This window comes from Lissotriton helveticus, chromosome 7 (genome assembly GCF_964261635.1).
Source record: "Lissotriton helveticus chromosome 7, aLisHel1.1, whole genome shotgun sequence".
In the NCBI taxonomy this organism is placed as follows: domain Eukaryota; kingdom Metazoa; phylum Chordata; class Amphibia; order Caudata; family Salamandridae; genus Lissotriton; species Lissotriton helveticus.
In genome coordinates, this window is record NC_136068.1 from 56,942,559 (window position 1) to 56,958,808 (window position 16,250).

General features: G+C 45.6%; 1 protein-coding gene across 1 annotated transcript; it reads right to left on the reverse strand.

Moving 5' to 3' along the window:
* Positions 1–10,493: 10,493 nt before the first annotated feature.
* On the reverse strand, positions 10,494–11,426 carry LOC144768918 (taste receptor type 2 member 40-like). The gene has a single exon (XM_078652926.1). It carries the CDS (start codon positions 11,424–11,426, stop codon positions 10,494–10,496), a length of 933 nt encoding a protein of 310 aa, XP_078509052.1.
* Between the last annotated feature and the right edge of the window lie 4,824 nt (positions 11,427–16,250).

The following is a 16,250-nucleotide window of genomic DNA, read 5'->3' on the forward strand; positions in this document are numbered from 1 at the left end:
AATTAAAGTATTCTAAGGCTTATATGGCCTGTTCTTTGATTGAAAACTAACACTCCAACGGCAAAAAATATATGTTGGAAGCTCAGAATTATGAAAATACTAGGAACTCATGTTTAATTGCTTATCTATCTATAAGTTTGCTATGGATGTTTTTATTAATGCCAACTGGGAAACAGGAAATGGCACAGACCAAGATTGCCTTTTACACTCACCCTGGGCTTTTAGATATTTATTTTTTTACAGTACTTAAGAGAGGCCCTCCAATGCTCGGAGACTTGTGAAAAGTGTATCCTTTTTTATTATTTTACTGCTAACATCACGTGTAATTTCCAATAAAGGGAATGATGCTAGTGTGTAAATGCAAAAATAAATAAAAACAAACAATGTGGAAGTGCAGGGATGAGGTTGTGCAACAAGTAAGATGACTCATGAGCACCACACTAATCAAGAATTGATCCCTTCAATTTACCAAACACGTCAAGCTTGGGGTGCTTAGTGGGTTATTGCACTACGTTCCTGTGACATACGGGAAAACGCAGCTGCATGACATTAGAGCTTAGGGTAACTGAAAAATCCAGCACTTTTGTGCATTGCTCTTAGACAAAGGAACAAGTAGTCCTTTTTACAGTTGCTATAGGCACAAGTGGAAGGCTACAAGTAATGGGGGACTCCCCAAATGAGAGGGGAAAACAACGAAAAAGGAGGGACACAGAGAAAAACAGCCACTTAGAAGCAAGAATTTTTAACAGAGACTGAAACAAACAAATTAAAAGCATTGGGCAGACTGTAACCCCACAAAGTATATACAGCATGTCTCAAAGAGACAGTGTAAGCGCTGTCTAGGCTCAACCTAAAAATAGTGACACTTTCCTCAAATAGATGCAGCTTTATATAGCACAAAATTGGCAGAGACGTTGTATTCCTTTACGTGAGCAACAGGTAACACTGCAGATGATCAGAATAATTTTATTTGGCTCCTGTAGATTAGGGACTTGCCCAGAGTCACAAGATGTTGAGCTGATGCTGGCACTCAAATCTGGTTTCATGGCATGCAAATGAGAACAGCAGACACTAATTTGCATGTAAACGCCTGTTCCATGCAGGGGACGGAAAGATAAATAAAGAGACCCCTTGCTGGCCCTCACCAACCACTCTAGCCCTCTTCCCTACCCCAGATCCCCGCAAAGTAAGTGCTAATGGCTTCCCATCAGCAGATCCTTGAGGCCTCTGTCACACCTGGAGGGTCTCTTAGGGCAGGCACACCTCATGCTGTGACAGGGCAGCCCATTGTCATTCTGCCTCTCACAATGTAGCAGCCTGACCTTATTGTGACCTGCACCAATACAAACATCCCACCAACTTGCCTAAAACCACAGGCCCCTCAGCTGGTGGCCAATCGCTGCCTTGCCAATACAAAGCTGCCAACATGACATGTGTAAGAACATAGTCCCCACCACTACAGGTGTGGGACATGTCTGAATATGTTGTCTCTTTCCTGTGTACAGGCATTTCCAAAGTTCCTGCTGGACTTTGGTCAGTGGTATCCCTTCCCTATCTCTATTGCGAGAGGTTCCCTTTACGCAGTGGACTCTCTCAGAGGGGTCACTGAGACTCCAAGGCCTACATACTGGATCCTTCCCCAAAAAGGGGAGAGGGAGAGCTTTGGCGAGGGGCGCCATACCAAACCTCAAGTGTGAGTGGCTCCCTAGGCGCAGTGGACTCACTCAGCAGGTTCGCTGAGACTCTAGAGTATAAATATTGGATCTTTCCCCAACAAGGGGAGAAGGGGTGCTTAGTCAAAGAGCACAAAGGATAGGGGGTAGGCAGAGTAGCAGGCAAGGGAAGAGATTCACGGGAGAGAGGATAGGAGCTAGGGAAGAGACAATAAGGAGAGATGAAAAGAAGTCTGTCTAAAGACCGACTGGGTAGGTGACGACCAAGGAGGTAATCCACGGCCCATTTCCCCTAAAGCTAAACCAAGTAGCTCCATCGGGCATCAAACAAAATAGTTCAGTCTCAAAACAATTGAGAGAGGAGGTCATCAAATCGGGCTCCCTCACAGGAGGAGAGCCTGTTTATTAATTTATAAATCTCCTCCAGTGAAAAAAAAACCACAGCAGATATGAACCAGCTCCGTCTGGGTGATTGGACCCTTTTTAGCTACTGGCTCATCAATAAAGGTGCCTGCTTTGATTTTAAAATCTCTACATACATATACTGAAGCACAGTGTAGAGCCCTCAAGAAGTGATGGGCCCCTCACTCCCCTTCTGAAGTGCCTGTCTGTTTATTTTAAAGTGGATTAGCAAAAGTATTGCATAAGGCAATACACCTTTGCACATAAATTGGAAGAATGTTTAGTGAAAACTATTTTTACAGGTGGGCAAATATTGTCTGGATGATCATTAGCTGAATTTCCAGTCTCTGTGGTGGAGGAAATTATGTTTTCTTTTCTTCTCTAGAGTAAGCATTAGAATGGTGTAATGTGTACATCACCCCTTCTTTTGCAGTATGACCTGGCATGGCTAATGTTCTGAAAGTGGCCCAAAATTTGGTGTACAGCCATCAGGCACTGGTTTGGACAGGACAGAAGCTGATAGGTCTTAGGGCAGTCTGTCTGTTGCTGATGGTGATTTCACACATGACACAGGCCTTCAGAACTGATTGCTGGGTGCTACAAGACATTATTCCCTCCACCGCAGTGTATGTATGCAGATATTACGAGGTCAAGGACATACCTGTTGCTTATCACAGTCATGTACCCTTTAATATAATCTAAAAGACATGCCCGTTGGAAAATTGTTCTGTAAATATTATGCTATAGACCCTAGTGCTCTCATTTTACGTGTGATTGTGCGGACAGCTGCAGCTACACTGGGGTTTATTCATTTTTTGTTGGCTTGCAGACTGTTAATGGATGTCCGAGCCTCCACTTCCCTAGGAAAGGACTGTCGACCATTTCTAGAAGTCAAAGTCCATCTCAGGGGCATATATTTGGCTTAAGTTTATCCACCGACGAGGTGTATGCTTGGAAGACGCAGTTGAGTGGAGAGCGATCCCTCCGTTTTATTCCCAGTTAGGCATTCTTTTTAGTAACTGTTGCAAATTCTTAAAGTGTAGTTGTTTCCATAAAAAAATAAAACAATTACCGTGAAGTGCAGGGAGTTTTTTATCTGAGTGTCAAGACCACTGTTTCAATTCTCTGCACTCGTCCATCATATATTGCATGGGTGGATGGCCCAAGAAATCCACAGTTGGTCTCCCCACCCTAACAGCATGATGCAACTGTGACATGGCAGCCCTGTGGTGGATAAGCCACCAGGTCGGAAGTTTCTCAGAGTGGAGTCATGTCTCACTACCCGAAACTCAGTAGTTCTCTTACTCTAAATCAGAAGGTGGTATGGCGAGTTTAGCATTAATCAATCAGTCAGTAATTTGTTATGCGCACTACATACCCGCAAGGGTCTCAAGGCGCTGGGTGGGGGAGGTGGGGGCCGCTACTGATCGAACAGCCAGGTCTTTAGCATCCTCCTGAAGGTCAGCAGGTCTTGGGTCTGTCGTAGGCTCAGTGGGAGGGTGTTCCATGTCTTGGCGGCGAGGTGGGAGAAGGATCTCCTGCAGGTGGTTGTTCTCCGGATGCGCGGGACGGTGGCGAGTGAGAGGTCGAAGGAGCGTAGCTGGCAGTTTGGGGTGTAGAAGGGGAGCCGTCTGTTGAGGTAGGCTGGGCCGGTCTTGTGGAGTGCCTTGTGTGCGTGAATGAGGAGCTTGAAGGATATCCTCTTGTTGACGGGGAGCCAGTGCAGATTTCTCAGGTGGCCGTGTCGTGGTACATCAAGGATCAGTTGTGCTGAGGCATTTTGGATGCGTTGTAGTCGATTGATGAGTTTGGTCGGGGCTCCCGCGTAAATGGCATTTCGGTAGTCGAGTCTGCTGCTGACGAGGGCCTGGGTGACTGTCTTTCTTGTATCTGTCGGGATCCATCTGTAGATCTTGTGGAGCATGCGGAGGGTGTTGAAGCAGGAGGAGGAGATACCGTTGGCTTGCTTGGCCATTGAGAGCGTTGAGTTGAGGATGATTCCCAGGTTGCGTGCGTGGCCGGTGGGGGTCGGGGCTGCCCCCAGTGCCGTTGGCCACCAGGAGTCATCCCAGGCTGACGGGTTGGAGCCGAGGATGAGGACCTCCGTCTTGTCCGAGTTCAGCTTCAGACGGCTGATCTTCATCCAGTCGGCGACGGCCTTCATTCCTTCATGGAGGTTGGCTTTGGCGGTGATGGGGTCCTTGGTGAGGGAGAGGATCAGTTGATTGTCATCGGCGTAGGAGATTATGTTGAGGTCGTGCTGTCGGGCGACGTGTGCGAGCGGGGTCATGTAAATGTTGAACAGAGTCGGGCTGAGGGTGGATCCTTGGGGTACGGCACAGATGATCTCGGAGGCTTCGGAACGGAACAGGGGGAGGCGGACGCTCTGGGTGCTGCCAGAGAGGAAGGAGGTGGTCCATTCCAGAGCCCTGTCTCGGATCCCTGCAGGGTGGAGGCATGCGTGTAGTGTGCGGTGGCAGAGGGTGTCGAAGGTGGCAGAGAGGTCGAGGAGGATGAGTGCTGCAGTCACCCTGTTGTCTAGCAGGGTCCTGATGTCATCGGTGGAGGCGATGAGGGCGGTCTCAGTGCTGTGGTTGCTGCGGAACCCTGACTGGGAAGGGTCCAGGATTCTGTTCTCTTCAAGGTATCGGGTTAGCTGTCTGTTAACAATTTTCTCGATGACCTTGGCCGGGAAGAGGAGCAGAGAGATGGGTCGGAAGTTCTTGAGGTCTCTTGGGTCTGCCTTGGATTTTTTGAGTAGGGCGTTGATCTTGGCATGTTTCCAGCTCCCTGGGAAGGTCGCGGTCTCAAGGGAGAGATTGATGATGTTGCGTAGGTGGGGTGCGATGGAACTGCTTGCTTTGTTGAAGACGTGGTGCGGGAATGGGTCTGACGGAGAGCCGGAGTGGATTGTGCTCATGGTCTTGATGGTGTCATCGACGCTCACGCTGGTCCAGGTTAGCAAGGGGACGTGGTCGATGGTGTGCGGAGGGTCTGTTGTGTTGCTGTCTGTTGGGGCTGTCTGGGTGTTCAAGCTGTCGTGGATGTCTGTTATCTTGCGGTGGAAGAAGGTGGTGAAGGAGTCGCACAGGGCTTGCGACGGCAGGATGTCGTTGGTGTTGGAGCTGGGGATGGAGAATTCCTTCACAATGTTGAAGAACTCCTTGCTGTCGTGTGTGTTGTTGTTGAGGCGGTCTTTGAAGAGGTCTTGGCAGCCCTGCTGAGGTGGTGGTGGTTGCGGCTGGCGTCCTTGTGTGCTGGGTGGCTTTCCGGAGTTGGTTCACTGTGCCATTTCTTCTCTAGTTTCCGGCAGGTTTGCTTGGAATCTAGGAGTTCTGGGGTGAACCAGCTGGCCGTCTTGCTGGTGTCTCTGTGGGGGTGTTTCTTCAGAGGGGCGAGGGTGTTGGTGCAGTCTTCGATCCAGATTCTGAGGTTGTGGGTAGCGACGTCGGTGTTGGAGGGTTCGGTGGATGGGCTGAGAGCGAGGTTTTTATGTAGTTGGTCTTCGGTGATTTTGCTCCAGCGGCGGCGGGGGATCTGTTGGGTGCTGTGGTGTGTGGTGGGTTTCTGGAAGGTGAAGTGGATGCAGCGGTGGTCGGTCCAGAGGAGTTCGGTGGTGTGGCTGACGGAGACGTGCGAGCTTGAGGAGAAGACGGGGTCGAGCGCGTGGCCGGCGGAGTGGGTGGGCGTTGTGATGAGTTGCCTCAGTCAGAGGTTGGTGAGGTTGGCGATCAGGGTGGTGGAGTTGCTGTCGTTCTTGTTCTCAAGGTGAAAGTTCAGGTCTCTGAGGAGGATGTAGTCGGTGGTGGCCAGGGCGTCCGTGCTGATGAAGTCGGCGATGGAGTCGCTGAACTGGGGCAGGGTCCGGGGGTCGGTAGACAAGGGTGCCTCTGAGGGTGGAGTTGGGGTCAGTGTGGATCTGGAAATGCATGTGTTCGGCGGTGCTGTGCGCGTCGTCGGTGCTAGTGGAGACCCTGATGATGGTAATTGCTCCTCCGACTCCGTTGGTGCGGTCTCTGCGAGTGATCTTGTAGCCATCTGGGATGGCTATGGCGATGTCGGGTGCGGAGGAGTTGTTCAACCAGGTCTCTGTAGGAAGGCGACATCCGGGGAGGTTGTGTTGAGCAGGTCCCAGAGGTCGACGGAGTGCGGAGCGGGTGTTCAGTAGTATGCATCGGAGGTGGTTGAGGCCTTTCTTGGCAAGTGGTTCGTCGGCTTTGTGGCAGGTGTAGCTGCAGTTCCGGCAGGTGAAAGTACTGTGTGTGCGTTTCAGGGGGGCCTTGAAGCAGTTGTGGGTCCGTCCGGGGTTGAGAGCGTGCACAGTGCTGGTGTCGTAGTGGCGGCGGTCATCGTGGTGGGTGCGGGGGCCAGGGGCTTTGGCGCTGGGCGTGGTCCAGGCGCGGATGGGCGCAGACAGGCTTGCCGCGTGACAGCGGCGCGACTGCGCAGTGGCCGGCATGTATGGGGAGGTGGGAGTGAGGAGTAGATGGGAGGCGGAAGGCGGGGCAGTCAGGGGGGCGGAGCCGCAGAGGATGCAGCGGCGTGGGCGGTGAGGGGCGATGAAGAAAACAGCAGGCAAAAGGGCACAACAATTGAGGGGAAAACGAGTAGCACAGAGGGCAGAAAGATCACAAAAGGGCAAAAGGGTCACAAAAATACAGGGGGAAACGAGTGGCACAGAAGGCAAAAAGGTCACAAGAAGGGCAAAAAGGTCACAAAAAACGGGGGGAAACGAGTGGCACATAAGGCAGAAAGGTCCCAAGAAAGGGCAGAAAGGTCACAAAAAACGGGGCGAAACGAGTGGCACAGAGGCAGAAAGGTCCCAGGAAAGGGCAGAAAGGTCCCAAAAAAACAGGGGGAACGAGTGGCACAGAGGGCACAAAGGTCACAAGAAAGGGCAGAAAGGTCCCAGAAATGCAGCGGTAGCAAAGCAACAGAAGGTAAAAACGGGCAGAGAAACACGTGGGCCGCGAGGGGAGCAGAAGGAAAAGCCGGGCAGAGAGACACGGGGCAGCAAGGGGAGCAGAAGGGAAACCGGGCAGAGAGACACGGGGTAGCGAGGGGAACAGAGGGAAAGAACGGGCACAGACCACGTACAGGCAGCGGGGGAGACAGACAACAGCAGTCACAGACACAACAATGAAAATGCAGTCACTACAACGGGAGCAATGAAAGAAAATACAGGCAATACAATGGAGGATGAGCAAACCTACAGCCTACCACTGGCCACCAGGGATGAGGCACAGTTGGTACCCTGCGAGTGGAGGAGGGCCTCGAACTCCCTCAGCAGCGGCAGCTGGGGCAGGGACAGACAGGCGGTGCTGTGCGGTGGGGGTGCGACCTACCTGGAAGGGTCAAGGGTCGCTCCCCCTCCGCACAGAGGGGGAGTAGCACCTCTGTCACTTTATGGTATGGCTCCCTCTCCACCCTATTATGGATGATGCTGCAAGTCACCGAAGTGTTTGTCATTAATATAAGGTGAATGAGAACATCACACATATGGCCATTAATTATTTTAGGTAGAAGTCCTGCACACAGCCCAGTGGAGGCAGAATAACATATTCACAGGGTGGGCTCCCTGAACAGGACCTGGTGCGAGGGAATTTTTTTCCAGGTGTGTGATTGAAGCATGCCTATAGCCTAGGTATTATATGAGGATTAGAGATGTTGTTTTGATATTTGTTTGTCTTGTTTAAGCCTTTATTGAGATTGGTACTTTGCATAATGCAAATCGCAACTCTGTTTTGGACTCCTGTGAGCAGAACAGAACTTTAGAGCAATCCCAAAAGTTTGACAAATAGACGTCATGTTCATCCAAATGCAATAGTACTTGACCTATTGAGGTGGAAGACAGACTGCCTCCAGACCTTGGAGCCCACCTTATACAGGGGACTTGAGAAATGAGCAGGAAATGGGTTGGCTATGCAGGCCCCTAACCCTTTACATGTGTTAGGCACTAAATTACTTTCCTACCTTCTGTTCTGGATGTGTGCAGTCCCCAGTTATGGTAGTCTTCTCTGCACCACCCTAGATGTCTAGGATTAACTATCAGACGCAACCTAGGAAATGACCTATTCCATGGAGGGGTTATTTAGGAAAAGCTAATCCTCAATAGTGATCCACAGGCTAGCATTATCGCTCCAATGAGACAATCTTATTGCTCCTATTTGGTGGGTGTCAAGAACTATCGGTGGCACAGTGAAAAAGAGGTAGGGTGCTTAGCAAGAGGACTTACGAGGAAGCAACGCGTGATATCTTTGCCTATTCCATACACAACCACCTTGTTTTGTAGAGCCTTTTGGTCTAATTGTGTGTGGTGCAAGTGTGCCCAGGGGACTGGAATGAGACCACTGTGATGAGCTTCAGATTCTTCATCTAAAAACCAGCCGGGAGGATTTCGAGAGACGACCAGAAGGGAAAATTAAATAAATATTTACTTTTCCCTTGCGGTCATCTCTCGAAATCACTCCCAGCCGGCCTCACCACTTTTACTTGCAGCGGCTGTGGCCTTTAAAACTTTTTTTATTGCCACAAGTGTGTACTGCAGAGCAATAGAGAATGACACATACAGATAAATAGCAACACTACCTGTTGCAATTCCAGCAAAGGAGAATTCAGGCTGGTGTATTAAAGAACACCCAAGAAGTCAGATTTCCAGAAGACAAGGATAATACAGTGTCATCATTTCAAACAAATCCCCTTTGAAATGATCCACAAGTACTAAGAAGAATGTCCATTAGGGTAATCAAATCCATATAATTCAAAATCATGTTACTCAGTTAAAGCCTCCTGCTAAGTACCAGAGAAACAGCTGTGGAATAAAGTAATATACCCTGAAAAAAGCCAGCAACATGGGCATAATGTCAGAAACACAAAGACTAATAAGAAGTTAAATTTGAATTAAAAGAGCACATCGGTGTCATTACAACTAAAAAGATAATGTGATATATGAAAAAGAAAAACTTTGACATTTTTCATTTGCCTTTTAATTCTAAAAATTAATTTGGACCAAAATATTGCACTAATGTTTGGCATGTTTATGGCAATTTATAGATTTAGCATACATGTCCAAATTAAAAAGCAAACAAGTCAATATATACATCACTTTATTAGTTTGAAAAAGCAGCCTTTGTACTACATAACAATAAATAATACACAAAAAATCGAAAGTATTTTAACAAATAACTGTTTAATTTTTATTCATATAGTGAAATCTAAAAAGGAATATTCATACATGTTCACCATATAGAAGCCAAAATATATAGTATACAAAATTTGAAATGAAATAATAAACCACCCATGTTTTCTAACAAATTAATGTTAATCCATTGCTTTTAGTGAAAACTATATATATAGGCAGATAGAGTGTGAACTATGACTGGACCTACTCCCCACATACTGCTCACGTTATGTGTCCCCCAGGGTATAGCAGCTGCCACCTGCAGACTATAACCTCTAATAAAGGGGAGATGACACAAAAACATTGCTGTGTCGGTGGGCCTTGGAAAGATGAGTCGGTCCCTATTGCAAGGGTCATTGACTGGTAAAACAGCAGGCAGTGATTCTTCACAGCATCCCATAAGCACAGGTAAGTCCACAGTGAAGGCCTTGCATTGGACATCCATACAAACTCTTGACTGGTACCCCACTCCTCCACCCCCTCGGTTAAAAACACCCACGTTATTCACTATCACCCATCTATATATATTTACTTGTCCCAGTGTAGTCTCGGAAAACAATACCTTAATCATTTTCTCAATTTAAAATCTACTAATGACAGAGCAAAGCTAATTTTAGCCAAAGCAACTTAATAAAATAAATACAGTTATTTACAGTCTTTTAGAGAGAGAATCAGTTCACTTAACCATGTTTCCAAAATTGAAATCTACATTTAATAAGGAGAGATTTGCCTCATTTTTCTTGCGCATGAAGTTACTCTACAAGGACCATTCTGGCTGGGCCTTTTTTGTGTAAACACTGCTCTTGTCTTTTGTAGGTGGCTCAAAGGATCTACAGTGAGGTAAGCATCAACAGGCCCATGTCTTCAATTCCATAACCTGTGGCATAAATTGGTGGGTAACAATTTTTGTAGTACTACAGAATTACTACCAGACTCACTACAAAGATCTATTCACAAACTCCACTTTTGTAATTATTTAAACTTTATAGTAAGTTTACTTGATTTACAAACTTTTCTAGTAATGTACACTTTGTTAGTCCCTATCTCCATTAATTTCAATAGGAGGATGTTGCAGTAAAAGTTGTAGGCCATGTGTAGTGCTTGACTTACTACAAAAGAGTAATTTACTACAAAAATGTAAGTTAATTCCTAGGTGTAAGTAACTACAAAAGCACAGTTTATGAATACCAAAAAGAAGTAAACTTACTGAAAAGTGTAAACTTTCCCAAAAGTGTAAGTTATCCTTGAGAATCAGGTCCTCTATGTTGATGAGCACAGAAAGTTTTCAGTGCTGCTGTTTTCAACTTGGGATTCCCCAAGATGAGGATCAATGAGTTAATGAAGGGATATGGATTATATCCAAATCCAGAAACATATAATTTGTAAGACATTACATCTCCACTGTCTTCTGTTAAAACCGTGATCAAAGCAACGTCGAAGACAATGTAGAGAACCAGCAAGGATAAGGTGGTTTTTGCTGCATTGACATGGGCCTCCAGGCTGGGACCCCCGGTGAAACCTGACATGTTTTGCCGCATCTGTTGGGTGTGTCTGTAGAGAGATGTGAGGATCAGCACAGATGCAATTACTATCACTATCAGAGGCACAACGCATATTGTGGTACACATCAAGATCCTGTTCCAAAGGCTGTTTTCACGAACTGTGCTTCCAAAGGTGGTGTTTGTAGTAGTGGAATTATCTTTATGTTTCTTCCTCATGTACCAAATTCCAGGGAGGTTGATGACTAAAGATGCCAGTACAGAACCCAGGAGCAGCCAAGGAACCAAGGCAGAGATTCTTAGCTTTAGGCGTGTGAAGAGCACATGTGAGAAGTTGACAATTCTGATGCAGTAGAAGACACATAGCCAGGTGTTGATCCAGAAGTTGGAGGAAACAAAGAAGGGAAAAAGCATAAAAAAACTCTTCCAAACACTGTCTCTATTGTATACCTCTTCCCAGAGGAAGCGTATCAGGAAACTTGCGGAGAAACAACTCTGCAGAGGAATATTGGTCAACGCCACTCCCAGCAGGAGGAGATCACTTGATATTGGCAGGCGTCTACTCCTGGCACATTGAGTTGAGATTACAGCTGCCATAAATGTGTTGGTGGTGATGCCCATCAAAAAGCCAATATTGAGAAAAATCAGGAAAAACAGGTCAAATTGAGACATTCTTGCAAAAGAATGTGTCTAACTGCACTTTCCTGCTCAAACTGGTGCCCTGATCGCATAGAACATGTATTTATCCAATACTACGTTTTCAGACGGAATTTAAAGAAACTGTACCTTTACTAATATTGGAATATCAGTTCACATGTCCTCTTAGAAACAAAGAAAGTTGTAAATGATGGACCAACAGCTCCATTGTCTACAGGGACTGCTTCATGTGTTATCAGAGAAGCCAACAATACCTTTTCTGGCACAGTGAGGGGCAGTCGGCGGAGAATTTCCGGCACTTGATGGCACTGCTGGGTGGTTCCTATTCAAGGTGGCCGTCTAGGTACCAATCTTAACAGAGTCTCCTTTTGAACATCCAAAAAAGAGAGGGTAGTTCCCCACATAGACAAAAAGTGCTTCAAGTAGAGGTGGAATACCCCAAACGACTTACTACGAGAATTACCGATGAATATATAAAAAAACTGAGTGCACACCAGCTAACGGTGAATTTAGATAATCTAGCACCAGTGGAGGGCATAATATGGTATGAGAACACAATAAGGGATATGGTGGAATGCCTCAGGTTAAAATTAAAACACGGTAACCGTAAAGTAGTAAATAATATGAAACCATACCCCGATAGTACCTCCCATTGGTTCGATGATGAATGTCGTAAGGTCAAGGCCACTATTAGAAAACAGGAGAGATATCTAAGAGCTTATTATAGTGATGAAGCGGTAATAGAACTTAAGAAACTAAAAATAAAATATAAGGCCACCATTAGAGATAAAAAAAAGGACATTTAAGGACAAATGTTGGGGGAATTTACTTGAGACAATTGAAGAAAAGAATGTGAGAGGCTTTTGGAAGTTAATTCAGGAATGTACGGGGAAAGCCTCAGGAACCCTACACTGCTCGGTCCCAGAGGACAAGTGGATGACATACCTGAAAGAAATTTATGGCATATGGCCAGAGAGGGAGGGGAGAACGGCCAATGATTGGCCTAGAATAGGGGAAGAAATTAAAGCACACTTCTCCCCAGATGCCATTAGAAGTATAATAAAAAGGCTAAATCTAACACGGGCTGCAGGACCTGATAATGTACCAGCAATTATAATAAAAACGAATGTAGATTGGTGGGCGGAGTTTTTTTCTAATATGTTTCAAGAGATCCTAAATACAGGCAAGTTCCCAGATAATTGGAAAGGGGCAATCGTCAGGCCAATACATAAGAAAGGAGACGTAAACTCCCCAAAAAACTATCGCCTAATAAACCTATTGGATATAGGAGAAAAGGTCTTTTCAAAAGTAATTTTGGGTATACTAAAGGACTGGGTGGATAACAAACAGATAATACCACCAGAACAGGGAGGGTTCAAAGAAGGCCACTCAACTGTTGACCACTGTTTCGCTCTTTGGTCCATTGCACGGAAGTCGATCGATCAGGGGGGAAAATTATTCGCCTGTTTCGTGGACTTCCGTGCAGCTTTCGATCTGGTGGACCGGGTGCAGCTGTGGACATCGCTGGTTGGCTATGAAATACTGGGTGATCTGCTAGCCATAATCCAAGAACTGCATACAGGAAACTGGGCACAGATAATCCTGGATAAGGAGGGAGGATTGACGAAGAGAATCCCAATTGGGAACGGTTTAAGGCAGGGTTGTGTACTTGCCCCCCTACTATTCTCCCTGTTCTTAGCAGACCTGCCTCAAAAGCTGAGAGAGGTTAGAGGGGCAAACCCAAAACTGGGAGGAAACCAGATATCATGCCTCCTATATGCTGATGATCTGGTAATCATGGACCAGACGGAGATTGGGCTCCAAAGAAAATTAAATCGATTCAAAGAATACTGTACTACCAAAAAACTAGTAGTAAATATGGAGAAAACAAAAATTGTTTGTTTTGGTAGGAGAAAAACAAAGTTCTCTTGGTACCTGGGCACAGTATTACTTGAGAGGGTATCTGAATATAGATACCTGGGAATGTGGTTTTCTGGTACCCTGAAATGGCATACGCATTTACAAGCACTAAAAATGAGGGCATTGGCTTCCGTGAAAGGTCTAAAAAGATTCAACAATATATACGGAGAAATGTCGGACAGACCGGTCCTGAAAGCCTATCAAGCAATGGTGCCCCCTCAATTCTTGTACGGAGCTGAAGTCATTTATTTAAGCAGTAAGACCCCCTGGGATAGAGAGGAGGGTAATATATTAAAAAGCCTATTTGTACTGCCTAAATCTTCTATGGTACAGGCGGTTAGACTTGAGCTGGGAATTACCTCGTGGGCGATAACCGCCTGTATGGCCCTTGTACGATTCTGGCAGCGATTGGGAACAGATGAGCTCCTCAAAATTTCCCAGTGGGCCAAAGAGGAAATTACAAAGAGCGTCCTACCCTGGGCAAAGGAGGCTAGAGCATCAATAAGGAATGCATACAGGGTGCTCGATCTGAAGGTCTGCCCACTACAAGATCATATAATAACAGGAAAAAGAGAGTTAAGGCTCCAAGGCACGGATATGTCCCGCACTTATGACCGGGAGTACCTCTCACAAAAAAGCTCAGTAGCCCACATGACATCTGCCTGGGAGCTTGACCAACATTTTCCGTATGTGGACCGGTTACCTAGTCATAACTTAAGGCGGGAAGTCCTAAAAATGAGAATCGGAATAAACCCATGCTACGCGAATAATGGAGCTCGAAATCAAATGATAAGTTGTAATGGGATCTGCACTTGCACTTTAGGTACTACCTGTAATATTATACACATTTTATTAGATTGTATGTGGTTTTTAGATTTACGAAAGGAGATTTTACGTCCGATTTTTAAAAATTATAATATTGTAAATAGGATGCAAGCTGCTAAATTGCTGATGGAAATGGAGAACTTAGATATAGCCTGTGCCTTGGGGAAATATATGAAAAAAGTTAAGGTATTCCTCAGCTGCACAGAGTAAGATCTAATAATATAAGCCCTTGACATCAAATAAACGTGAAACAATTAGTGATTAAAATAGTGCTGAATGATTAAGAAGATGATGTATAGATAGGATTTGAGCGTCTCATTTAAATTAATTGTGATAACATTCCGGTTTTAAAAACGATAGTCAAAGTATATGTATATTAAGATGTAATATGTTTATTGATACCGTTGTGCTATGCATTTACTGTTGTTTTTATTTTCCCTGTTTTAGTAAGATAAGAGGTAACTTGTACTTTTATGGTTGTAACAAACCAAATAAAGTTTGTTTTGACTTGACTTGACTTGAGAGGGTAGTTTATTAGTTAATTGGTCAGGATGTCTCTTTTCTTATGTGTAAGGCTTCCCTCTAAACAGAGGCACTCCTTCAGCCTAGGTGCAGGGCTGGTTCCTCTTTAAAAGGCATCTTTCAGTAATGTAGTTTACGTCAATACACAGCTAATTTTACTCCATGTCTCCTCCCCTCCTTTGCCTATACTGCTCCTTTGGCTACTTCCCTGCATCTAGCTGCTGCTGCTGACTAGATCTGATTTCAAAATGTATTTTGCAGAAATGAGAGATCACATGAGTCAGTTTCCATTTGCACAGGTGTTGGTGGGAGAGAGGTGGGTAATGGTGCTCTGGATCAACTGCATAGTGAGACCTCATTTGTTTACTTATGTTGAAGCCTCATTGTATGATTCTTTATATTAAGATAAACTGAGGAACCACATCTAGCTGCAGGGTGGCCTCTATAGCAGCATCACATTCTACAAGATCTTCCTGTATCAGTAGGTACTGTTGTCATGTCTTAAGCTATCACCTACTTGAGTTGATGTCACTTGGCAGTGGATATTACCATCAGATGACTGTCAAATGCTCAAGTGACATCTCCAAATCCTACAAGAAAGTTCTTCAATGAGAGTGAGGGGCAATTATGCCCACTTTCCAGGCTACTCATGCATTTCAAATATATACTTGAGAGTTTTGGTGACTTCCATAATTCCACCCAAAAAGTCAAGGTATAAGAGGGCATGCCCAATATTTTCACTGGTACTTGGTAATGCTAGAACTGTATACAATAATGTTTACCTAGGTTTCATTCTAACAAAACATGTTATAAAATGTTCTTAACATTTGGTAAGCTATTCATATGTGGCTCTATGTTTGGGAGTCTTGAGTTAAATATCTGCATCTCAATTAATTGTAAATATAAGTTTTAAGTGAAAAAAGCAGAGACCAGGCAAGAAACATGGGATTTTGCAAAAATTCAGGTGATTAGCAATAGAAAAGTGAGTAGAGTTGATCATCAGTCCAATATGTGGGTAGTCAAAGCACCAGCAAAATTAGGGCACCTGACAGTTCATCTCCCAGATGTGATGCTGTTGTTTTGATACCAAAGGGGATGATGGACGGAGCGCTTGAGTGAATCAAACACTCACCCCGAGTCAACTGACCTGGGTTTAATCCATCATCATTCTTTAGCTCACTCCACCACCCCAGTTCAGACATGGCCATAAGCAAATCAGTCTGACCCTGCGCCTCATGTGAACAATCCAGCGCCGAACTGCCAAGCCATGTCTTCCCTGGACTGGAAACAAGCATCCTAGGACCGGTTTCAGGTTCATAAACCTCATCAGGCAGGCTATCTTGAATTCAGTGGCAAAGTGAGCTGGGGACCCACATCTGGGCATACCCTGCCAACATAAAGCGAACCAAGCGATACCAAAGGGGATAATGGACGGAGCGTTTGAGCAAATCAAACACTCACCCCCAGTCAACTGATCTGGGTGTAATCCATCATCATTCTTTAGCTCACTCCACCACCCCAGTTCAGACATAGCTATGTGCAAATCAGTCTGACCCTGTGCCACATGGGAAC